The sequence below is a fragment of the Euwallacea similis genome, chromosome 2 (assembly GCF_039881205.1).
Source record: "Euwallacea similis isolate ESF13 chromosome 2, ESF131.1, whole genome shotgun sequence".
NCBI classification, from domain to species: domain Eukaryota; kingdom Metazoa; phylum Arthropoda; class Insecta; order Coleoptera; family Curculionidae; genus Euwallacea; species Euwallacea similis.
Window position 1 is genome coordinate 9,022,319 of NC_089610.1, and position 23,395 is coordinate 9,045,713.

At 37.2% G+C, this 23,395-nt stretch overlaps 7 protein-coding genes across 8 annotated transcripts; 4 read left to right on the top strand and 3 right to left on the bottom strand.

Moving 5' to 3' along the window:
- Positions 1 to 161: 161 nt before the first annotated feature.
- On the bottom strand, positions 162 to 6,663 carry LOC136416473 (facilitated trehalose transporter Tret1-like). The gene is made up of 12 exons (XM_066401668.1): positions 6,441 to 6,663; positions 4,738 to 4,820; positions 4,664 to 4,684; positions 3,275 to 3,404; positions 3,065 to 3,218; positions 2,677 to 2,862; positions 2,516 to 2,614; positions 2,253 to 2,458; positions 1,980 to 2,198; positions 1,740 to 1,926; positions 1,360 to 1,591; positions 162 to 1,180 (listed from the first exon to the last, which is right to left on the bottom strand). The coding sequence occupies exons 2-12, from the start codon at positions 4,749 to 4,751 to the stop codon at positions 955 to 957; spliced, it is 1,674 nt and encodes a 557-aa protein (XP_066257765.1). The 5' UTR covers positions 4,752 to 4,820; positions 6,441 to 6,663; the 3' UTR covers positions 162 to 954.
- Tmx3 (Thioredoxin-related transmembrane protein 3) lies at positions 5,631 to 11,493 on the top strand. Its single transcript, XM_066401680.1, has 9 exons — positions 5,631 to 5,646; positions 8,845 to 9,056; positions 9,354 to 9,603; positions 9,665 to 9,837; positions 9,893 to 10,048; positions 10,096 to 10,321; positions 10,716 to 10,932; positions 10,983 to 11,181; positions 11,234 to 11,493. Exons 2-9 carry the CDS (start codon positions 9,020 to 9,022, stop codon positions 11,260 to 11,262), a joined length of 1,287 nt encoding a protein of 428 aa, XP_066257777.1. The 5' UTR covers positions 5,631 to 5,646; positions 8,845 to 9,019; the 3' UTR covers positions 11,263 to 11,493.
- Positions 11,494 to 11,715: 222 nt separating this feature from the next.
- On the top strand, positions 11,716 to 12,969 carry LOC136419419 (ly6/PLAUR domain-containing protein 6B-like). Of its 2 annotated transcripts, none has more exons than XM_066405706.1 (4): positions 11,716 to 11,957; positions 12,040 to 12,247; positions 12,301 to 12,431; positions 12,488 to 12,969. In XM_066405706.1, the coding sequence occupies exons 2-4, from the start codon at positions 12,046 to 12,048 to the stop codon at positions 12,719 to 12,721; spliced, it is 567 nt and encodes a 188-aa protein (XP_066261803.1). In that variant the 5' UTR covers positions 11,716 to 11,957; positions 12,040 to 12,045; the 3' UTR covers positions 12,722 to 12,969. The 2 variants fall into 2 exon arrangements, with proteins under 2 accessions (XP_066261803.1, XP_066261802.1); XM_066405705.1 differs by having other exon boundaries at positions 11,717 to 11,952.
- Positions 12,970 to 13,390: 421 nt separating this feature from the next.
- PDCD-5 (programmed cell death 5) lies at positions 13,391 to 14,368 on the top strand. Its single transcript, XM_066403482.1, has 3 exons — positions 13,391 to 13,595; positions 13,660 to 13,774; positions 14,023 to 14,368. The coding sequence occupies exons 1-3, from the start codon at positions 13,530 to 13,532 to the stop codon at positions 14,232 to 14,234; spliced, it is 393 nt and encodes a 130-aa protein (XP_066259579.1). The 5' UTR covers positions 13,391 to 13,529; the 3' UTR covers positions 14,235 to 14,368.
- Positions 14,369 to 15,063: 695 nt separating this feature from the next.
- On the top strand, positions 15,064 to 16,175 carry snsl (snustorr snarlik). Its single transcript, XM_066405707.1, has 5 exons — positions 15,064 to 15,355; positions 15,450 to 15,530; positions 15,586 to 15,794; positions 15,846 to 15,989; positions 16,040 to 16,175. Exons 1-5 carry the CDS (start codon positions 15,316 to 15,318, stop codon positions 16,085 to 16,087), a joined length of 522 nt encoding a protein of 173 aa, XP_066261804.1. The 5' UTR covers positions 15,064 to 15,315; the 3' UTR covers positions 16,088 to 16,175.
- Positions 16,176 to 16,714: 539 nt separating this feature from the next.
- Positions 16,715 to 19,423, bottom strand: LOC136419417 (involucrin). Its single transcript, XM_066405702.1, has 3 exons — positions 18,949 to 19,423; positions 18,836 to 18,898; positions 16,715 to 18,785 (listed from the first exon to the last, which is right to left on the bottom strand). Exons 1-3 carry the CDS (start codon positions 19,023 to 19,025, stop codon positions 16,799 to 16,801), a joined length of 2,127 nt encoding a protein of 708 aa, XP_066261799.1. The 5' UTR covers positions 19,026 to 19,423; the 3' UTR covers positions 16,715 to 16,798.
- A 1,397-nt stretch (positions 19,424 to 20,820) lies between these two features.
- Positions 20,821 to 23,224, bottom strand: LOC136419418 (testis-expressed protein 10 homolog). Its single transcript, XM_066405703.1, has 8 exons — positions 22,968 to 23,224; positions 22,708 to 22,914; positions 22,103 to 22,655; positions 21,936 to 22,045; positions 21,642 to 21,882; positions 21,359 to 21,590; positions 20,967 to 21,302; positions 20,821 to 20,908 (listed from the first exon to the last, which is right to left on the bottom strand). Exons 1-8 carry the CDS (start codon positions 23,166 to 23,168, stop codon positions 20,887 to 20,889), a joined length of 1,902 nt encoding a protein of 633 aa, XP_066261800.1. The 5' UTR covers positions 23,169 to 23,224; the 3' UTR covers positions 20,821 to 20,886.
- Between the last annotated feature and the right edge of the window lie 171 nt (positions 23,225 to 23,395).

Consider the following 23,395-nt stretch of genomic DNA (forward strand, 5'->3'; position numbering starts at 1 on the left):
ACAAAGGAAACTCTTAGAAAGGTGGATATAAAACCATATGTATTTTAAAAATAAGTAGCTTACTTGTACATTTGTATATCACAAAAGTGTCGAAAGTATCTGTATAATCGGTTGTGCACTAAGGAAATAAAACATTGTCTAATTTTGCTAAATAAGAAATCTTAAAATTAAAACGCTTAATAATTGCTAAACGCTGGAAAACTATTTATTATCAATAGTCAGCACTATATAGTGTGTCCCAAATTCAACACACAATAAATTTTCAAGCTCTTACGAGCAAGCATTAAATTTAGAACAGCCAGTATAGCGTATTCCCATTACGCCAGGACATCAAAGCAAACATTTTAAATGGCTACCGGTCCACTGGCTATATTTTAGTATTGCCCTCGGCGGCCACATTAAATTTCCATTTCCTTGATGTCTTAATACTCAATAATTGTATCAAAATATTATCAATATATTGTCACAGAAAATACACGGTGTCCCATACGTGGTGGAGTATGAGAATTTTTTGAGAACGGTTTACAGGATCGATTTAAAAAATTGATTGTGCAAGACAGTAAAAGTGCTCTAAATATCTAAAGTACTTTAAGAGACATAATCTTGTGGTTTCTGCGGTACATTAGCACCAACTTTATAATTTTAAATGGAAAGACACCTTTGAAGTTGGTGCCACTTTGTCACAGAAGCGGTACCAATGCACAAAATATTTTAGAAATGTACAGAACTTTCACTTTGCTGTACAACCTTTACATAATGTTCCATCGAGTGTGGAACGCCTTGTATAGTTTTTCAGCCGTTTTATTTATTATTTCCAAGTAAAATCGTTGATTGTTTTAAGTACCTTCTTAATTCAATTTCTAATACCATACGCAACTCAAGTTTTTGAGTAAGTTTAAGTAAACGTTTTAATGCAAAAACGTCACAAAAATAAATTAATAAATTATTTTTAACTTAAACATCATTGCTCAATAATCGCTCGGTTTTGACGATATTCTTGGGAGCCCTGGAGGTGCTCTTCCTCTCCGCCTCTGGAGCCTTCTTGTTACGCTTCGCAAACAGATAGATGGCACCACTATTGAGGAAATAGTCCCTGATTTCCGACAATTTTTTATTATGTGTTTCAGGGAGGAATATTATCGTGTAGACACCGGCGAGAACGGAAATCACTGCAAAGAACCTGAAAAATATTGTCATCCTCGGTAATGACGTCAAAGATACGCAATCCTCACACTATAATTTATCACGACCAACCAGTATGTAGGTCAGTTTGACGTCAGAAGTAACATTTTTCAATGTGACTGGGAAGCCCAGCAGGAATTATTTGAGATAATGTAAATTTATTGACTTTGTCCTTACCATTGTACCCCGACAATACCGCCGAACCAATCCTCCAAAGAATAAAAAGCTTGCACCGAGGCGAATAACAGCAAATTATTTGCACTGTAGCAAATCGAGTGCGCCACACCTCGGATCTCTATGGGGAAAAGCTCGGCAGTCATGGTCCACGGTATGGGCAGCAGCCCGATCATGGATGTGATGACATAGCAGAGCAATAATATCGTCGGAACCCACGTCATTTGTGATGTTTCTGGAATATTCAGTATCATCAGTAATTCGGACAAAAATTATGGGCAAAATGGTCAACAGCTTGGGTCAGGCTGTCAGCGGCCATGATTTTTTTAAAAAACAAGTGAACGGTGCGCTGTTGCCATTTTCTTGTTTTCCGAATGACCCACCTTCTAAAATCCACTTGGTGAATAATCCAGAAAACACCATACACAAGGCCATTCCCACTCCAGAAGCCATGATCAAAGGCCTCCTTTGGAAGTTTTTCAGCATGTACGTGTTTACACAGGACATAATAAAACGGACTGTGCAAATGAGAATTGAGGCTAAGTACGGATTTATCGAAGAGTGTGTTTCCTGCAACATCATCTTGCTTCAGTACGTGTAAATCCCCCAAAAAAGTTGCGTACCTCCAAAAAGGTTACTGAATAGAATAACGTTATATAAATTCCGGAAAACTGTTGAAAAAAGAACAATCCAAAGAGGATTAAAATGGGTTTGTAGCCTGTGGGCCTCAAAAACTGTTTGGCTTTAACCAAAAATCCACTGCCGTTTTTGCTATCCTGCTCCAACTTCATTTGGTGCTCCTTTTGCATAAGCTTAAACTGCAATTCCGCCATTGTTTCGCTCTAAAATCGATCCCAATAACATTTCATCGTCCATTTCACATAATTAAATCAGACCCTTTGTTCTGGCTGAGGCTGCATTCTGTGCAACCACTTGATTCCTTCTTCAGCCTCCTTAGTGCGATCTTTGGAGATCAACCAAGGAGGACTTTCCGGTACGATGAATTGAAGGAGGAGGACTGGAATGACTGTATAGACCAAACAAGTCCAGGCGACTATTCTCCAACTTATGAACCAGCCCTTTAAGAAGGTGAGCATCATACCTGTAAAATATCAGAGTCTGAAATCTAGATAGGAACTTCCTATTCCGCAATTATTACCTAATGAGGCAAATGCCGGAGCAAGAGAAATCAAGGATCCCCTCACATCAGCTCTAGCAATTTCTGTGATATAGACAGTTGCAGGGCTGCTGCCCCAAGCTAAAATTGTAGATAATATTAATAATAAACAATCCATGATATGTATATAAGTCAAAGTTTACTGGCAGCAAATCCAGTTAACACTCTCCCGGCAATCATCATGGGAACATTGGTAGCTGTCGCTATCAAAGCCCATCCGATAAAGCTGGGAATTAATGCCAGTTTTATGGTATTCAGTCTTCCGATGCTGTCCATTATGAATCCAGCTGATATTCCTCCAATTGGGGTCACCAGGACCACAGCAGAAGCTGGGGAAAAATCAAGTTTATTTATAACGCCGTTTCGTGGTAAAAATTCCAAGATAGCGACTCACAAACGACTTTTCAAAAAGATACTAATTGTGACCAATCAGAAACCATATTATGACATTTGACAATGACATTCGCATTTTTTTCGGTATATTTTTCATTTGAGTCACATAGTACGTTAAAACATAACTTTTGTTCTTACCAATCCAGGAAGCTTCACTTCTGGTAGCGAGTATTTGGTCGTTATTGAAGGTTTCCGTCCCGTTACTGATTAAATTCGGAATCAAAATGGCAGAAAACGCCATTCCTACGCCTACTACTATGTGGTAAGAGGCAGCTATAGCTGCTGCTACTAGCTGCAAGGTAACTGAGTTATTGTCCGATTCATTAAGTTCTTTTTATGGATAGATACCTGGGGGTAAATGCTTTTGAGAGATCTTCCCTCATATTTTGTCAAAGATCGGACGCTACATATTATTTCTGCTAGTTTTTGATTTTTGCGCTCTTCTTCTTCGAGACGAACCCTTTCAGTTACGCCAATTCTGAAAGACGCTAAGAATTAAATCTACAATCATGATATGTAGATTAGAAAGAGAAGCAGATGTTCCTACAGATTTTGAAAAGATCTTAAAATTTCTTTTAAAATGACGCAACTGAAGTTGACATTCGTTCAAAAAAAATGGCGGCCATCTTGTGATTAGGTGTCTATTAAAAATACTAAAATGGAGCTCCATGTTAAAACAATTGCTATCTTCGGTTGCACTGAGTGTGGTGCAGAAACTCCACGCTTTACTTCCTTCAAAATGCGGTATCGAAAATTAAAACGGGGTATCGGGAATTAAGAATTTAAGTAAGCTAGAATGAATACCGATATATTTGATTAAGTACCACATGCTCTGATGACTGCGTAGGGCATAAAATTCCCTTGGAAATGCGGCATCGCCCGTGCAAACTTGTATTAAAATGGCGACGCGTCATGTTTTTTGTTTCATTCAAGATGTCGCCATCGTGGCAATTGTCGTTTTTTTTTTATTTGATCGGAACATTTGGCTTTCATTTTAAGACAGTCATCTTGGATTTTCTAAACAGTTCTCATTAGCGAATTAATCCGACGCCGCCAACGCTCTATTTTTCAGAGAAACATAGAAAAATTAATTGACTCGCATTAGACATTATTCCATCATCGAATTAAGAATGAAGTCAAACTGCGGTCGATTTTACCGCCTCTCGATAACAATAATTATTTATTGAATAATAACAATAACATTTAAGCCCACAGTCATCATTGAACACCTGATGATGAAAATGACACTATATGTAATAGGCAACAAACTACGACCACAATTATAGCAATTTCGATAGAGGCAAACGCCGTTTTTGGCAAACCAGACTCGGGCATTCTTATTCGTCTCATACAAATAAAAATTATTTATAGACTCGTCGCGATTATGAATAAATAAAGATTTATTGCTCTGTGTGTATTGTACTACTTTATGTGTTATACCGGGAAATTTACGTAACATCTTAATAGTTCGGTTGCGAATTATTAAATGAAATATTCACGGTTGCTTAGCGGGAGATGTTTAAAGAAGCAAATTATTAACACAATCACTCAATAATTCAAGGGCTGACCTTTCGATTAGATTCAGTACATTCAGCGAGTCATATAATCAGCAGTAATTGAACTTTGAATGGAGATTCTTGTTTGAAAAATGAACCGAATTTTGATGCAGATAAGTCTTTCACTTGACGCGTCTTATGTACTCTTAAACTACAGAAAATTTGTGTTTGCAATACTTACTGGAGATTAAAACAGCTTGACCTAGAAAATAGAAGCAAATTAGATAATTGAACAACCACTAACCGAAAACGTACCCGATCGGATCCATTTTACCCTTATTAGTCCCTAAATGCCTTAACTCATACTATCACAAGATCTCACGTGGGTGAAATGATACCTGGAAGGGAAAGCCGCCAATCAGTAAACGTTAATTCTATACGCGTTATTATAACATTAATCCTATCCTTCTTCGCGTATATGTAACGTTAATTCTATTCTAATATGAATTTGCTCCGCAATACTGGCGCTTTATCGCCGATTTGAGTTAATAGAAAATTGCAAAGCAAACATACTACCACTGAAGTTGTCGAGACAATACCAATCAATTCACCTTATCAGACCGCTTTGCATCGCCACGAATAATGACGAAACCTTAATTTATATTTTACAACATATTAAAGAAGTTTTAAGGTGAATTTAATGAAGTTTGTCAATTGTTATTAACAAAACGTTCAATGCAGTTCATGATCCAGCAGTAGGTGACAAATTTTGGAACCTAGTTTTTCCCCTCGAAGTGATGCAAACGCTGACGGAATATACAGCCTAAACTTACCTTGATTTGATATATCTCTATCTGCGCGTATACGTCACTCTGACGTCACGGCAAACGACGACGTTCCAATTTTCAAACGAGGGAAAACACAAATGCCACGTTTTGATTGAAGATCACTTGGCGTGTTGCGCAATGCCACTTGACATCACATTTCACCACGACAGTGGCCTTTGAAACGTGAAAAATTTAACCATGAAAATCGTGACAAATATCAGTGTTTATTTAACGACTTAATACGTATATCACGTGCGTAGTTTCCGGAGAATCATGGAAAATACGAAAACGTACAAAGGCGCCAGGAAGTCTACACATGTGAAATCAACCACGACACGTTTGAATTAGTATAGATTCCTGCTTATGTTACCCAAGACGTGCTTCACATCTATATTAAGTACATGTGTATGCGGAGAATCTCTTCCAATATTGGGATATTATTAGGTAATGGTGGCACATATGAACCATCGCCCATCTGCCGATCAGGAATTAACGCACCTTCAGTTTTCGAATTAAAAGAATTCCACCCGAAATCGAGCATCGAATACTGCAAAGCTTCCAATTCGTGATTTAATGTGCTTATTGGGTAAACACCGAACAATGGATTTATGAGTTAATTAAATCACATAAGAAGCAAGGCCGATTGGGAAGGATGGGGAAGAGAGCTGAAACATGGAAGAGTGAATAATAATTAAATACAGATGCCAAGTTTGCAAGTGATAAACGAACCATATCGCATAGATTAGGGAAAAATAAAAATCAACTTCTATAGGGCGTACAGGTAGATACGTTATGAACCGGTTTAAATCTACCCTTCACAAAGGGGGCCGGGTTCAAGATCCTCTAGGGGCGAGCGGTGGCATGGCTGAATATCCTACAAATCTGCTGCAAATGCAAAGCTTATTTTGAAGCTGGCGATTAAGTTCTAATAACAAAGAAGTGAATTCACTCTAATAATAAAGCGGTCTAATTTCGTTGGGCATGGGCAATAACATATCAAAATAGCGGATGTGGGTAAGAGTATAATTAGGTAGAGCAATTTACCTACCTACATTACCGCCAATCAATTCTACGCATTGGCCATGTGCATTCTTCTAATTTTTTGCACGAAACGAAGCTATTAGAAATTTATTCAATGTATTCGTTTCAGAGAAATTACGAGTTTGATTGCACAAAGCAACGAAAACTTACCTTCCACAAAGCGAAGTCACTTTTGGCGAAAACTAAGGCGGACAGGAGATGCGGTACAAAGTCATCGTACTTAACTTAGAGATTAGCAATAGCAACCATGGGTACAAAAATATGCGGTGTATCTAACCATGGGATGGGACACCGGCACCGAAATGCCGCACTCAACTCGCTGTTGGGGAATGGGGCCTCCTATCCCACACGCTACCATCAGCTGTTGGTGTGAGTCTGCTGCCATCAACCGGTCACATTTGCAAGGACGGGATTCGGTCAACGTCCAAATCGATCAAACCATCGGTTTTTAATCAATAGCACGTCACAGTATTTCGAATTTAATCCTCGTTTAAAAAATGCCAAATTCATGCCTCAGGAATTTTAGTGTTTTTCAAGAAAAAGTTGCGATTGTCCGCAACCGGTTACTCTATTCTCCCAATTTGAATCATCAGCATGATGCTACAATTTCATCGAATCCTCCTCTTATAAAAACTCTATAGAAAATTATCTTCCTGCTATACTTGTCAATTTTATTTCTTCATGCACAACCGATTTGAATTATCCTTAATTGGGTCTGTAGCCTTGAAAAAATATAGCACTGAGCATCAGAAATCAAAGGTTTATACGTGGCTGTTATTGCAAATATCTCCAGATGTGGTTAATAAAGTCCAATTTACCCGATTAAGATTTATTACACCATTGGTTGATTTGTCTATAATTTTGAATTAAATCACGCGAAATATTGTGGCAAAATCATGATGCTATCTGTACAGCAGGAAATTAACATCTCCCATCTTGCCGCAAATAATTATTATGTGATTTTATATGACGGAATCTCTATTATTCTACAATTAAAAACGATACTGAACATCATTAAATTTATTAATGCGTTCAGATATAATTATTATTAATAGGCATCGCGTTTTTTGAAATATAGAGTTTAGTTTCTTGACAATGGCGAATGTAAGTTACAGACTTCTAACACAAGGAAATTTATATCTGAGGTGGCGCCATCATCAACCGATGATTCAAGCACCTTATATGACAAACAGGACTCTTGGAAAACAACACTGGCACCATCTACCGGAACGCGCCTCTGACTAAACTTTCCCACGCAAATATTTTCTGTGTTTCAAGTTTAAATTCGCCGGGAAAAAAATCAGTTAATAATAAAAAAATGTTAAATGACTGAGTTTTCTATTAGGGAACCACTTTGAACTGCTGTAAATTCGCTTTAAAAGTGGCGTTAGTTGTTAAGTCTCATCGTCTCCCTGGTTTGTAGACGGTAGACGTGTTTTGGATGGCTTTCGATAATTTCAACAGCATTTCATGTCTGAAATCATCAAGATATCATTAAATAGTTATGTAATAGGTTTTAATAAACTTGTTTATGATAAATTCATTTAAAATACGGCTGTTAATTCAAATGTGAATAACTCGAGTTTGCACGCCATTAAATTACTCTCCAGTGCATCAAATATATAAAGAAAAACTTTTAAATTATCAAAAATCTCTTTAGGTATTAATAGGTTTAATACTAAAAATGTATTATCAAATTCTAATTTTATTTGAGAAGTACCCCCAAGCTGTACTTTATCTAACCTAAATTAAAACATCCCTTGAGTATATCTTTATTAAGGCGATTTGATAAATCAGTCACAATGGAAATTACTGCTCTCCGCATCATCGTAAGTCCCATAATGCAAATAAAATGGTTTTTAAGTTTCCATTCCCATGGTGTATCTTGATGGAATGGTGAAGGAAATTTGTTTGTGTAACGTTATGTCAGGATCTTTAAATAGAAATATTGTATATTAAAAGTACCAACCTTGACTACATTAGTAATGAAAATTTTGAATGGGGAGGAGAAATATTTAATGATGTACAAGTATGTCATAATTATTTGAAATAACTAAGGAATCAATAAATAAAGTCTTACAAAGAAAATAATGAGCTAAACATAGATAGTTTCATTAAGTTTTATTTTGAACTTGAGGATTTCTCGATTAAGGTATTTATTAAGAAATTCATCCTTAGGGACCTTTTCGTTTTCGTACGTTTCCATCTTTTACGTTTTCGACCTCTTGACAGAATGGTGTATTATTTGGTTTATGTTGCTTATAACAGAATCATTTAAAATATTATAAAAATATCTTAATAACAATTATGTAAGACGTTTATTGACATTATAAATAATAGTGTAACCAACAAATGAACAGACAAAAAATTATGTGCCAATTAGACGTAAAAACTAATTTGTAAAATAACAAAACAAAAAACTTAAGCATATATTTTTAATAACAGTGCTCGTATTAAAGACTGATGATGGTTCAAAATGAAACGTTGCACTGTTAACTTTTATGCATAATTGTACACTAAACATCCATTAGTACACTATTTCGTTTACTTGTAGTACAAAACTCTTCCTCCATGTCGCGATCACCTCATTTGGCGCAAATTGCCCGATCGATAGAGTTTCCATGGCAGGGAAACTGCGCCTGTTCCTGTTGTGACATTACCATCAGCAGTAGCACTCGAACTTCAATGCTGACTACATCCAAAGACAAATTTGTTGGAAAAAATATGCGATGAGGTTGATCGCTTTTGTGTTTGCGGTAACTTTTGGTGAGTTTTTGCAGATTCTCACACCTCGCAAGAGAAACAAAATGTCCTCCCTGATAATGTGGGGTATTTACTTTTTTTTAATGAGATTTGCGGCTTCTTTACGGCCTTGGAGAGTTTAATTAATCTTCCAATACAGCATCGATTGCTTATTATTAATAAGGAAACTCAACAATACTCATGATTATCGGCTCATAATTTATTAAATAATTGAGTTGTCGCTACATTTTTTATATTATTGACTTCAGGTTGACGTAAACTTCTCTAACTAAATTTATTTTTCGCTCTATTTTTTTTCAGGAACACTCTCACACACATCCAGAGTGATAGAGCTCAGTGATCGTTTCCCCGAAATCCGCAAAGATTCGGGTATCTGGTTGGTTCAGTTTTACGCCCCATGGTGCGGCCATTGCAAGAAGCTAGAACCCATATGGTTGCATGTAGCACAGGCTCTAACACGAACCAACATTAAAGTTGGAAAGGTGGACGTTACCAAGTTTCCTAATGTCGCTAGTGAATTTAAGGCCTACGCAACTCCCACCATTAAATTGTAGGTTTCTATAAGGAGTTATTGAGGGATAAATTGGATAAAGAAAATTATTTTTTTTTAGCCTTAGGCCGGATTACGAGCACACATACAATGGAGAGAGGACTAAGAAAGCTCTAGTGGATTATGCCCTGAGGATGGCTGGGCCTCCAGTGCAAGAAATTAGACAGATGGAGAGCATAGATAAGCTTAGAAACCAGAGTCAGTTGTTTTTCTTGTATGTGGGCGACAGAGAGGGTATAGAGACATTTTTGCTCAAAGTTGACTAGGAATACCACTTCTACCTAAACAGGTTTTTTATGGGACATTTATTACATGATCGCCAGTCAATTGCAGCCCCATATATTTTTCTATTCCATTAACGATGCCATGGGAAGGGAGGTTTTGGGAATATCGAAAACGCCGGTGATATTGGTACACAAAGAAGGGGAGCAGTACTTCTACAATGGTTTAAAAACTCAATCAATTTGGCCCTTTTTGAATAAATCGTTTTAGCTAAGGACGAATACAACGACAGTCAGCTGGAAAGCTTGAATTCAACGTTATTCAAGTGGATCAGTCAAGAACGCTTTGAAACATTTCCGAAGATCTCCAACGAGAACTTAAAGGAAGTTATGCAGACTGGCAAATACATTGTATTGGCGATTGTGGAAGAAAATAGGGCCAAGCAAGTCTCTGAAGACATGCTGAAATTCCGGAACAAGGTGGAAACCCTAAGCCGGTAAGGCTCATATGGAAAATGGGCATTAAATAAACTAAATTTCAATATAGTAAAATCTGGCGCCTTTAATTCTGACCATGTTTTTTTTTTGCTTTTAGATTGAATTAATCTAAAAGTAAAGGCGCGTGTTAAGAGAAATAGCAGTCATTTATCATCATTAAGCTAGAATTTAAGCGCAAAAGCAGCGAAGAAAAAGAGATCTTTGTCGAAAGATGATCTCAAATCCCCCATTTCCACACCTTATAATGCTTATTCGTCATCGTCAAAAAAACTCCAAATATCTCAAAAACAACTAAAAACCCATTAAGCTTTGCTCTCATTGAAATATTTACTAATATAAGTGATTTTTCGTGGGAAACGTTTCAAATACGGTTCACCTTATGGTTACTTGCAGCAAGAAAAGAAACGTCTACCATGAACACTTCCAATTCGGTTGGATGGGTAATGGTGACTTGGCCAACAGCATTCTCATGGACCGCATTGCCTTGCCTTACCTGCTAGTACTAAATTCCAGCACTTACCACCATCATGTGCCAGACGACGACCCTGCAGTAATGAGCGTGGAAGCTATCGAGGACTTTTTAGAGCAAGTTATCAACCGCACTTCTCCGGTATGGGCGTTCTCCTAAACTTACGGCTTCTTTGATCATTTCGATGGCAGGTTTATGGTGGTGATGCCCTACACATCAACCTAGCAAGGCGATTTTTCGACCTCAAACGGAATCTCGAGGACATGTGGCAGGGAAATCCGCTTCTCCTTGTAGTTGTGTTCTCGTTACCTTCAATGTTTTTCTTGTTGATTCTATGGGCGTGTTGTTGCTCTGATATCATTGACGCGGATGATGAAGAAGAGTATGATGGTAAGTGCGTGTGGGCCGAGGAGACCGCGTTTTTAGACGGGCTTGTTCGCAGATTTGGCAAGTCACGAAAAGAGAGAATAAATAAATTTATGAGAGGAGGATGAGAGAGGAAAATCTGCAATAAAGTCACCAAGCCCGGGAGGAGTTGTAAATTATGATGACAATGTTTTTTACTATTTTGTATCAACTTGAATAGTTTATGTGGTTGATAAGTAAATGTGTAGCAAATTGCTCATCCCGATGTGTATAGTGAAATGCACCATTATTGCGTAATTAAATATCTGAGAAATAAAACGTTTTTAACTCTAAAAAGTGCCATTAATTTCCTTTTTGTTAAGTATGCAAGTCTCCATTCACCAGCTTTCGTATATTGCCCCATTTATCACGACGTCAAGAAATAAAGGACAAGCAAAAGCAACAGACAAACCATTATTATTTGTCGGAGGTGGTCCATATGGAGGACGACGGCGTTGGCGGCGACGTCCCGACGCTCTATCCAGAATCGGCGTCGATCGGACAAATTCGACGTCGCTTTCGGAAGCTCCCGGGGCCCTCAATATTTCAGTTGAGCTCACGAGCAAAGGGCAATGAGCGCCCTTCCATAAGCGGTTTTTTCATTATTGATGACCATGCTCGGGATTTCGGCTTACGCAGCAGATTACGTCGTGCAGTTATGTAGATGTAACCGGAAAAATCATTTTACATGAAGTGATATTACCCCAAGGGCAAAATCATGTGTCCTTCAACGTTTGGCCGAAATTTATTATTTGAGTAAGGTATTAATTAGATATGTCACGTTAATGTCCTCATGTAGTAATTATTATTAGAGCCATTTGTGTAACGACTCCTTTCTTCTAGACTGTAATGTTCACTCTCCGAATGCTACTAAGTTGTATTTTTATCACAAACACCGGCCTAGAGGAACAAGTTATTGGATCGAACTTAGTCAATAGCCCTTCGGAAGACCCGGATTTCGACCAGTACGCGGTCACCTGTTACATTTGCGTCAACGTTTCGGACAATCAAATTTGTAACCAGTTCGCCATTGATCGTCCCTGCAAGCCTGGTATCACCCCCATTAGACCCACAATAGACCCTTCGTTCAAATACCCGTTTTAGGAGAAACATTCTGCCATACTCTCCACATAATGAACTCTAAAGGAACTAGTGTTCTCGTGAACAAAAAGTGCACCACAGAGAAAGAGTGCCAAAGGAATAAGGTGGGGTGTGTGGACGTTGACTCTCAAACGGCATGTAGTATACTTATTAATTAAATTGACAAATTCGTTATGTTGTTCTTACGCAGATATGTATTTCCTGCTGTGACAAAAATTACTGCAACGCAGACGTTCCCTTCAACAGCACCACTGCAGTCTTCGATGACAGAATTACCAAAATGCGGATGCACGCCAAGAACTTGTATAGGGAAAGGGAAAAGGCCCTTACCACCCAAGTGAAACAAGGGAGCCTTGCTGATAACCTGCATCTTCCCCAGGGGATGATGCTCTTGATAACCATTACATGGAATTTTTTGTTGTGATAATTCTAAGCCTCTGTTACATACGCACTTTTTAGAAAAATATCTGTTTAGCTATGATATGAATATTAATATCTATCAATACGTTCTCTATTTTTACATTTTTATTACTCTCTGTGTTACCAGTAGACAACGGGTTTCAGTACTTTGTGAGTTTTGTCCTTATGAGGCTTTAATATTGGCTAAAAAGATACATAATACGACTGTTCTAGATGAAGTCTTATTTGTTATTAAAAACCTTCAAAACGCTATTTTGTTTAAATTTCATCATAAAGACATTAAGGATCCCTTCTGAACTGAAACTCCAGTGGTATTTCAGTTTTAATAACAATTAATTCCGATATTTAATAATTTTGTTTAACAACCAGTCGAATGTAGCATACTTAATGACGTCATGATATAAAATTTGCCTTTGGTAATATCTAAACAATAAAATTATTTTCATGAAAAGAGCGAAACAATGCAATCTATTTATAGTGTCAATGATATTCGAGAATAATTTCTGCAACTACATTGTAGTTATTATGAAAATCAGTTAATTTTATTATTTCCCATCAAAATAAAAACTACCGTGCAACATTTTTTTCGCATGCTCAATGAGATCATAACCCCCTTTAGTTCCACCCGAGCTAAATGTTTTTATTTTAACCTCAAAATTTTTGACTTAGGTCGAATCCGCGTTATTTTTGTGAATTATTTTTGTTTAGTTTTAATTTCCGATTAAAACTAATTTTCTCCCGTTTTACACTTTTCAAATAGCTAGACCTAACTAGATAGAGTCCTAATACGACATTTGCCGCCTTTAAATATCATGGGAGACTCTGAACTAGAGGAACTGAGGAGGCGTCGCCTTGCAGAGCTGCAGTCTCAGTATCAAGTGAGGGAAATCTTCGATATTTCATTAAATTTCCACGGCAATTTAATGAAATTCGAGTTTTTAGGGCGGTAGAACCAACCAGGAGATGCAAAATGCCAAGGAGCAGCAACTGAAAGATCAAGAAGATGCTAAAAATGCCATATTATCACAAGTCCTTGACCAAAATGCTCGAGCTAGATGTATGTGAAGAACCCTCATTATTTCCTACAACCAAAATTTTATTATAAAATATAATAATTCTTTGAGTTATCTTTGTCAAAACATTATGAACAGCTCAGTGTTATAACTTCCTTTTAAACAAAGGATAGATCACTGATAAATTTTTTTATACCAAAAAACATTGAACAACTCTGAAAATACCTAAACAATGTTAGAAAAACCGTAAAATATCTTGAAAATATGTACCTCAAATATGCCTATTTTTCAGTAAACACCTTAATGTTAGGAAAGCCAGAAAAAGGACAAATGGTCCAAGGGATGCTTTTGAGAATGGCTCAAACAGGGCAAATAATGTCCAAAATAGGAGAAAAAGAACTGATTAATCTTCTGGAAAATGTGAGTGCTCAGACTCAAAGTAAAGCCTCTGTTAAATATGACCGAAGAAGAGCTGCTTTGGACTCAGATGATGACGACTTTTGAATTTTTTGGAGTGTATTCTCTCTCCATTTAAGTATAGAAACTCAGTTTATTATAATACTTTATTAATGCCTTGAACTAATTTATAACTAATGTAAGGTTTGTGTTAAAGTTTTTTAATTAATAAGTACAATTATTTTATTGTGTCTTTATATACCAACAAACTAGACCTCAATTGTCAATAATAATCATCTTCATCATCATTGAATTGAGATATTAAAAGAGAATTTAAAACAGGGATTTAGAGGGCTATTGAAAGTCTACCCATAGGGGTCAATTAAATGTCCAGAAGGCCCCCATATTTCCACTAGAAAGGAAATGCTAGAACTTCTAAGAAATTGCTATTTCTCAAGCAACCTGATCCTAAATAATGACTGAAATCTGCTTCCTCAAGGCTTGTCAAAAAAGATCAAGTAAAACAGAATGAGAAATCCTTAAAATAGTATTTAGACCATCTGAAAATGATGTTTCCATCTTTTTAGCCACACAATTCACCTAATGAGGAGATAAAGGAGCTCGCGCTGTTATCGACAAATCATCTCAGGGCAAGCCTAGAATGAAATCATATTCTAAATAATTGTCTGAACTTGAACTTATTAGAAGACAATACGCCTTAAACGAATAGACCACCATAGAGTTCAAATTGCAGTGGAGGGCTATTAGCGTCTACCCAAATTAATACAACAAAATAAAATCGTTACATCATTAACTAAAAAAGAAAGTTGATATTTTCAGCGACCCAGTTGCGGCTTCTTCAGTATTACGCGCAAAGAGCGAGAATAATGACCACGAATATGTCCTGTAACATTGCGACATAATCAACACAGCAATAATTACCTAAAGTACGTAATGACTTCCATGTATTCTTTGCATGTGGATAAAGTAGGAACTTCTTGTGGCGGCGGCGACATTGAAAATAAATGAAAGTGAAATTCAACATTGCCTAAGCTTGAGATTAGTCGCGTGTGTTTTGCGGTACTCGTCGTAGGTATTGGCCCGATATTTATTTTAGTTAATAATTACTTTGCAACATCCGGGTGCGGCATGGATTAAGTTGATTAAATACTACATTTGGTAATTTAAAATGAAAGTACTCGTCATCTACGTCCTTCTCCAAATCGTCGGTAAGTGGGAGGTAAAAATGAAAGCTTAGAAAATCCTTTACATATTAATATCTGTCCTTGGCACATTCACTTTGATTCCATGTGATTCTTTCAGCGATCAATTCTTTTATCATACCAGATGAGCTTCCCTCGATTCTATCGGTAATTTATTCCAACATACCCACTCTTAAGAAAGGTAAAACGTATAGTAATACATTAGCCACTATAGGGCAACTTTTTGGGTATATTAGGAACAGACTCCCGCTTCGGATGGGGCTTTAGATTAGGCGACAGAGCTGACTTTCAGATTTTAACCGAACTGGGGCCGCAAATCTACACCCAGAAGTTGGCTAACCAACAGGAGGAGAGCGGTGCCAATAAGAGGAATACTTTGAATAACTTGGCCAATAAACTCTATGCGCAGCGCCAACAGGAGAAGAGAGAGGAGCTAAAGAAAAAGGTTGGTGGCTCAAGTGAATTGATGGCAAATATCTTTCTGGGGTAATTTCAGGAAGTTCCCAAATCTGACTCGGAGAAATGGTTACAGAAATGGAGTAAAACGATTGTTAAAGAGGAGAAAGTGCTGGATCAGACTCAGGTTACGCCGAAAAATGCTAAACCTGGCTTGGGAGTTGGAGAAATTGACGCCAAATCGGTAAGTAATTTTAATGAGATTTCATTTAGTTTGAACTTTTTTCGTGCTAGGTAATACCGGAAGATGCTGGGGACTCCGCAGAAGCGAAAAAGAAGTAAAAAAAGCCCTGTTTAGGGGGAAAAACTGTAAATTCATTAGCGTTTATTCATAGTGATCCTTGCGTGCCTATATAAATTCTATACATATAAAAAATACATTTTTATCAATGTGAGAACTCACCCAATCCCACCTCCTATATAAACAGTTCTTATCTTCCACATATTGATAAATACTCCCAAAACGCACGTGGAGAAACAAAGGACCACATCCTGGAGGAAGAGTGATTCAGAACCAGAGAAGAAATTCGTACCCAAGAACTCCTCGGTTTTATCGAAAAATTTTTTCAGCCCTAAGAATACTCTATCTCAATCAAATCGTTATTCAAGTTTAAAAGTAGGAGCAAAAAGAAAAGTACCCTTTTACCGAAAAAGCAGAAAAAGATCGGAGCTTTTTAAGCTTGTTTGGAGAAACATAATCTAAAGCTATAAATTCTACTGAGTTTCAATTGAATGGTAGTGGAGGACAAGGTATAGGCATTTTCGAATCTTGCCGAACGTAACAGAAACCTCACTATTTCAACATAGTGAGGCCTACTTGTGAAAACGAGGAGTCAATATCGATTTTTCGTATAAAAATGATTTAAATTGTATAATTTATGAAGCAATCTTTCTTCATTAGTCCTTTAAGGGTGGATATAAAGAAAACTTATCTATATAAATTTAAAAACTTTTAATTATATTTTGATTTCATATAATGGAAAGCACATTTTTTTAACTAAAATCGAATTCGCTGTCGTTAGAAACTTTGCTAGTATTTTGCTTAGAACTTGCCTCAGTGTCTGTATCTAAAATATCCATCACATTCCCCACTCTATTTCCCTCATCTTCCACTTTCTTTTCGATACTTTTAACTATTTCCCCAGCTTCCCCTTTTTGCAAAGCCATTTCCTCATCCATTGGTGCATCTGATGGTGGATTAATTTCCTGTCGAACTTCCTCCCGTTCCATAGCAACATCCAGCACCTGTTCAACCTCCCTTTCGATTTCACTAAACTGCTTTTTCTCATCAGCAACTTCGCCAAGCTGCTGCTCTGTACCATACTGCTGCTCCCCTCCTCCAACCTCACCATACATCAGCTCCTGTCCTCTGTCTTCCCCATACTGCTGCTCTGACCCAACTTGTCCGTATCCACTCTCATCATATTGCTGAGGTTCTCCAAAACACGGCTGCCCGTTCTGGTCGTATAGCATAATGAGTTGCCCATTTTCATCGTACTGAGGCACCATTTGCCCATTTTCATCGTACTCGGGCTGCGCTACTTGACCGTGCTGGTCATACCAAATAGGTTGCCCATACTGATTGTAAAACTGTTGGTCATATGATTCTTCCTGTTGGTCGTATGATTCTTCCTGTTGGTCATATTGGTTTTTGTCGTAAGTCTGTTCGTAGCTGTAATAAGGGCCTTGTTCTGGGTTATTATCTAGAGGGGGTTGAGCTACGCTGTATTGGAGTTGTTCTAAGCAAGGTTGTTTTGGTTTGTGATCAGTATCTGGTATATTTTGAGAAGTTTCCAGTCCATGATGTTCATTGTATTGAGGAGAACTTTCAGGCGTTTGAAATTGCTGTTTATGCATTACATTATCTGAACTTTCAATGTCTAAATCTTGTTGATTTGTATCTAAATGTTGTTGATTTGAGTCTAAATCTTGTTGATTTGAGTCCAAATCTTGTTGAAGCACAGCTACACTTAGTTCTTCCGCATTTTGGGGGCTTTCCACAGAATCTAATTGGATCCCATCAACATTTTCTTCAGTTTTATATTGAAGATTTTCCACAGAATCTAATTTGATGCCATCAGCATTTTCTTCATTTTTTTGGTTAGTATCGTCGAGGTTCTGAGTCTGGTGCTCATGCAAACTTATATCTTTTAATACGACCTCTTCTGAGGGTTGACTTACTTCGAAATTGATTACGTTGGTTTCCGAACTTATTTCTTCGACTTGTTGAGGCTGAACTTTTTGGTTTGCATTTTCTTCTATTGTCTCGCTTAATTGCTGCACATTTTCAACGACTTTTAAATCTTTACTCAGATTTTCAGGCGTCTGCAATATCCCATAATTCGATTCTGCTATTTCATTTTTCTCAGTTCCCTTATCCTCAAATTCTTTCCCATTTTCAGACGAGTCCACCATTGGGAATTGAACAGTTTTGTCCCTACTCCCATTGGACATTTTCACAGCCACCTCAGGAGAAATGTTCATGGTAACGTGAGGCTTATTGTAATGTCTAACATAAATGGAATTCATAATATCGTCAGCTACTGCACTAGCCCGATTTGCTGCCCCAACTTCAAACCTCGATTTCTCCTTTCCTTTCTGCAAATCCCTGCACTTCTGGCTAGAAATATTTTTCAAATATTTGTCTAATATCTCCATTTGTTCCTGGTTACTTATGTGTCTTTCATTAAGAAATTGTTCTTCATCGAGTAAGTAAGGGGGCGAAGATAGGTTTTCTTTAATTACTGAAGGTTTTTTCTTGCCAATTACCATAAGTTTAGGTTTGGTGATGCGCATTAAAAAGTCTCGGTACTGCTTTCGTAAGATGTCAATTCGTTGGGTTTTTGCAGATAACATAGAGATTCTGGTCTCAATGCGCTCGAGGTGTCTGAGAATGCGCTCATTCCGGTCTTGTCGTTTTTTGTCTTCGTCTAAGAAGCGTTTGTATTGAGTTCTAAGTCTTCGATAATGCTCCTGCTCTCTAAAAGGAAACTGAGATAAGTGCCGATAAGGTGCCGGAAAGGTACTCACTCTTCTTTGCCGATTTGCACCATTTGATTGAACTTAATTTCAAGCTGAAAACGTTGCTCTTCGCTGAAACGTGGGCATGTAAAGTGAGGCACAATACAAACAATTGTTGTTACCTTTTCCTGAGTTTCTCCTGCAAGTCCACGAATTTTTGGTAATATTCCTCTAACTTGGAAGAGAACTGAAACTCCATTTTTGCCGCAGATATAGTTGTTAAAGTCTTGACAAGCGGTTATGACCAATTTCCCCAATATTTGCTGCTGGAATGAGCGTTTTCCATCGGAAATCGTGACGTGCAATCACACTCCAAATAGCTATTCAAGAACAATTATTCCTGATTTGATGGCAATCACACACACCTAATTCGATGGATCACTATTGTATGTATTTTAACCCAACACAACAATTAGTTTTTTAAACGACTCCGTACCAGGATCGGCCCAAGTAAACTTGACCTTCATAGCAAACAGTACATTGTACACTGCGGTTTACTCGCCTGGTCGATAAGTTTTAAACGGTGGTTTTCGTGACTTGATGCAAATTTGCCCTAATGAAAATAAGCCTATTAGAATCTATTTCGGTCTAAAAGTATGTTAACGTTAAACGGTTTGACTTTTATTTCCTGCAGTGGATTCAGACGGTAACAGCAGAACCCACCCTTCCCAGGGAGATTGTGGGGCAAACTGCCAAGTTTCGGAAGCACTTTAAAGTGTATGAGAGAAAGCCGCGAGGGGGAGAAAGAGCGGAAAGGAAGTTTGCGAAAGAAAAGAAGAAAATAAAAAGTAAAGAAGTAAAAATGAAGAAGGATGCAATTAAAGTTGTGAAAGGGTAGAGAAATATTGTGATCAAAGATGTAGAGCTGATGCTGACCTGAATTTGACTTAATAAACTTTCAAGTATTTGAACGGTTAGCCGCACAATTAGCACGAGTCTTGCTGGTAGTTTTTCCAATTTTGCGAAAACTCTACAAAAATTCGGCTATATTGGAATTTAAAAAAACCTTTACGTGCAAGAGTTTTTTTTGTTAAATCCTAAATTGTTTGGGGCTCAAAATGAATTAATTTCGTGCTCTTAACAAATTTCGCATGAGCCATTGTGAAAACTAACAAAATACTACTGATATTAAAATCAACAAATTATCGATTCTCATGATTTTTACGTCCATTCTTGGACGAGAGGCTCAAATTAAAGAAGTTAAAGTAATTCCCATCTTTCTGTGGAAACACGGCTCATACGTATTAAGTTTAAAAATTAGCGCAGAAACTCACAATGTTCAAATTTAATTTTGAAAACAACGCAGAATCACTAATGATGGTGAAGACCTTCACTATCACACAGTACTTTGTTTGCAAAAGGAAAATCGTCAAAAAGACACGCAACTTGTTTTGGCGGACAGGTAATGTGAAATTCGCTGAAGCGTTTAATCACTAAAAATATTAGGATACCTAAAGAATTGACCCTTGACGACCCGGAACTGTCCCTGAAAGATATATCTTCAAGGTCGAGGCGTTAAAATTCTGCTGTTTATAATTCGACAAATCCAAATTATCGTTCTTTTTCAAGGAACGAGGATTTATCGCACCCCTATTATAAGGCGTATTTCGTCTGATTCTTTTTTTATTGGGTTATTGCATTGTTATCCTTTATCCTTCAGTAGCGGCACGCTTCATTCGTTCTTTTTCTTTGACCATCGCAAAAATAATACCGTAATAGTGTACTGACGGATTGAATTCCTACGACCGTTTGGAAATTTGCCAGTAAATATTCTTTTCTAGGCAGATCGCACTTAAATCAGTGGAAGAAACCGTGGTGGTAATGCAGTTGAACTCTTATCAAATTATCGCTTCCATATGAGGGGAGCCTGAAATGATCAAAACAGGGAAGACGGAATGGCCTAAAGAGGAAGGCGGGAAAAAAAGGAAGGTGGGTACGAAATTTAAGGACATTGATTGAGGAAGCAACAGGGAAGATGGTAATAAAAGAGACGATAGTGATAAAATATTTATTATTCCGTATCTTAGATTTAGGGTACTTTAGATTCCAATTTCATTTTTCTAAACGTTCCGCAATTCTTTCCTAATGAAAACAGGAAAAATCTTATCTAAACTGTAGCATGACGCAAATTTCCACTTACCTCAGATTCAAAACTTCCTCAAAATGTCTCTTAAACCTGCCCCCTTGATGAAAATACTCTGTAACTAAAGCTAACTCTTTTTCTGCTTCTGTAGGTAAGTAATAAAAAATCCCAGCCAAACATCTCTCTACTTGATCCTCGGGCTGAGAACTCAAATCAATTTTCAAATGCTCCAAATTTCGGAGTATGTCAGGTAACTTTTTGAGCAATGCAGTGGTAAAAGCATGACAATTCTTTTTAGCTAACTTCAAAAGCTCCAATATGGTGCTGTAAGATATAATAGGTTCACATAACAGATTGGGCAGTGTAGAGAGCCATTGTTGGTATTTTGGATTCCTTTAAGACAAAGAAATATTCATATATTCAACATAAAGGTTCTTGTAGTTAAGTACCTGCTCAGTTGGTTATTGTCAATAACCCCTGCTAATATCTGAAACAATCTGAATTTGGCTTCTGAATCAAACTTTTTACTTCCATAGTAAGCAATACTGTTTTCCAAAAACATCCTAACATCCACCCCACTCCTTACCCACTTCTCCCAGTTTTTCCCCAAACACTCTGAGAGGAGCTCAAATAAACAATGCAAACTGCTGTTTTTTAAGGTGCCTTTACTTGCCATTACATCTAAGGGCATTAGTTATAACAAATTCTGAAGACAAGGAAACTGCAACTCACTTGTAATGTATGACCCAATAGGCCCTGACTCCTGTTTTAGATTACTTTTAGTGCAGTTTACATGTAGAGTCAGAAATAAGAAGCAGATAAGCAAGTTTTCCTGGGTGCACTTTGGGTCAGTATTCTGCTCAAGAAGTTTTCTGGTGGTTTTAGTTGGTCGAGCACCTGAATGGTTGTAGGGGAAGTTGTTTAAAAGATGATTGAGGAATTTTTGGCCTTCAGAACATAAGAAAACATTTTGCTACGAATTTTTCAAATTACTTTAAAGAATAAATGATAAAAAAAACGACTTACTAATGTAATATTTTCACTTTCAACATTTCTCACATACTGCCACAGCAAATACAAAGTGTTGGTTATGCATGTTAACAGGGAAGCCACCTCTTTACTTAAAATGTAACTCTCTAAAATTCAAATCTCTTTGGAAACAACCCTTAATACAATATTCCAATTACTAAAACCTGAAGAAATTTTTGAGCCTTTTTCCTCTGGAATTACCTCCAGCCAAGTTTCATACAACAAAGGCACTAATGTTACTATATGCCTGTTGATACTATCTTTACTAGTAGCTACCTTAGGCAGAGCAAACATATCCAAATAATCACTCTCTAGTCTTAAACCGACATCCCATTTATACAGAGGAAACCTTCCTTTTTCCTCAAGAGTTTCAGTACAATCAAAACTCTCTTCTTTACCAGCTTTCAAAATAATATCCAAAACTGAGTGCAAGCGGCTTAAAACTTTGATCCTCCAAGCAACACTGGTTAATTTACTGCCTAAGTTCAAAGTTAATGTACGGCCCACCTCAGAGTCTCTACGCAGTTTTGAAATGAGTGATAAAAAGTCTGGTAAAAGATTTTCTGAGGCTTTTTTTATAAGTCCACACTCATGATCTATAAAGCAGTCTAAAAACATAAGGGAATCCTCCTGTATGCCTCTGTCTATGTTGGTCATGGCACATCGAAGATTTGTTGAAAAGAAATGAAAAAAAGGTACAAGTTTTTCATGAGGAATCTGCAAGTTTTTACTTAAAAGAGTTTTTCAACGATTATTAAGTTTGAATTACATGTTCCAAAATTGCAGCCACAGCTTTTGCTGCAGACTTTCTCACTTTCCTTTGTCGATCCTGCATTAACCCACTTATTGCCAAGGTAATTTGGGATACATGTTGTTGCACAATTTCCTCTGTAAATACTCGTATAACCTCCAACAGTTCCTCACAGGCACTATTTCTAACATTTTCATTATAATGTCTTACTCGACTCAACAAGTCCTGGAAAAAATATCTATGTAACAGCTTTAATTTCCAATTTCAATAATGCTTACTTTAATATTCAGCTTACGTTTACTTAATATTGACTCAGAAGCTTTGTCTTTAAGCTGTTCAGGCAGCACAATAGCTCTAACTTTAAAGGCAGTGTTTGTTACATTTTGACCTTTTGGGAGGAACTTGGTTTTAGTAGATTTCAACTTTACTTTAGCTTTTTCGGCCTTTATGTTTTTTTTGTGACGCTGGTTTTTACCCATTTTTATGTGTGGCTATATATAAAGATAAGAGGAAAATTGGAGGAAATGCACCGAGGAAAAAGGTTGAGGTCGGAAAGTTAGGTTAGGGTGAACAGATCACAGCTACGAAACTGCACTAGTCACATCTAAGAGAACGGGTTTTTGTTTATAAAAAAAAACTTGACCTATACACATGAACTGTCCTTGGCCCCAAATAAGAGTGCAAATAAGTATTTAAAAATGTCTCC

Bases quoted from the DNA above. Each gene is read 5' to 3' on its own strand.
- PDCD-5 (XM_066403482.1), top strand. From the start codon at position 13,530: ATGGGAGACTCTGAACTAGAGGAACTGAGGAGGCGTCGCCTTGCAGAG. The intron at 13,596-13,659 runs GTGAGGGAAATC...TCGAGTTTTTAG, and splicing joins AGCTGCAGTCTCAGTATCAA to GGCGGTAGAACCAACCAGGA. The intron at 13,775-14,022 runs GTATGTGAAGAA...CCTATTTTTCAG, and splicing joins CCAAAATGCTCGAGCTAGAT to TAAACACCTTAATGTTAGGA.
- Tmx3 (XM_066401680.1), top strand. From the start codon at position 9,020: ATGAGGTTGATCGCTTTTGTGTTTGCGGTAACTTTTG. The intron at 9,604-9,664 runs GTAGGTTTCTAT...ATTTTTTTTTAG, and splicing joins GCAACTCCCACCATTAAATT to CCTTAGGCCGGATTACGAGC. The intron at 11,182-11,233 runs GTAAGTGCGTGT...GCTTGTTCGCAG, and splicing joins TGATGAAGAAGAGTATGATG to ATTTGGCAAGTCACGAAAAG.
- LOC136419419 (XM_066405706.1), top strand. From the start codon at position 12,046: ATGTTCACTCTCCGAATGCTACTAAGTTGTATTTTTATCACAAACACC. The intron at 12,248-12,300 runs GTATCACCCCCA...TACCCGTTTTAG, and splicing joins TGATCGTCCCTGCAAGCCTG to GAGAAACATTCTGCCATACT. The intron at 12,432-12,487 runs GCATGTAGTATA...GTTCTTACGCAG, and splicing joins TGGACGTTGACTCTCAAACG to ATATGTATTTCCTGCTGTGA.
- snsl (XM_066405707.1), top strand. From the start codon at position 15,316: ATGAAAGTACTCGTCATCTACGTCCTTCTCCAAATCGTCG. The intron at 15,356-15,449 runs GTAAGTGGGAGG...TGATTCTTTCAG, and splicing joins CGTCCTTCTCCAAATCGTCG to CGATCAATTCTTTTATCATA. The intron at 15,531-15,585 runs GTAAAACGTATA...TGGGTATATTAG, and splicing joins CATACCCACTCTTAAGAAAG to GAACAGACTCCCGCTTCGGA.
- LOC136419417 (XM_066405702.1), bottom strand. From the start codon at position 19,025: ATGGAGTTTCAGTTCTCTTCCAAGTTAGAGGAATATTACCAAAAATTC. The intron at 18,899-18,948 runs GTAACAACAATT...CCCACGTTTCAG, and splicing joins CAGGAGAAACTCAGGAAAAG to CGAAGAGCAACGTTTTCAGC. The intron at 18,786-18,835 runs GTGAGTACCTTT...GTTTCCTTTTAG, and splicing joins GTGCAAATCGGCAAAGAAGA to AGAGCAGGAGCATTATCGAA.
- LOC136416473 (XM_066401668.1), bottom strand. The intron at 3,405-4,663 runs GTAAGTATTGCA...AGCGTCTTTCAG, and splicing joins TCAAGCTGTTTTAATCTCCA to AATTGGCGTAACTGAAAGGG. The intron at 2,199-2,252 runs GTCTGATTTAAT...GATCGATTTTAG, and splicing joins AGCCTCAGCCAGAACAAAGG to AGCGAAACAATGGCGGAATT.
- LOC136419418 (XM_066405703.1), bottom strand. From the start codon at position 23,168: ATGGGTAAAAACCAGCGTCACAAAAAAAACATAAAGGCCGAAAAAGCT. The intron at 21,883-21,935 runs GTAAGTCGTTTT...AAAAATTCGTAG, and splicing joins AAAGTGAAAATATTACATTA to CAAAATGTTTTCTTATGTTC. The intron at 21,591-21,641 runs GTGAGTTGCAGT...TAATGCCCTTAG, and splicing joins TATTGGGTCATACATTACAA to ATGTAATGGCAAGTAAAGGC.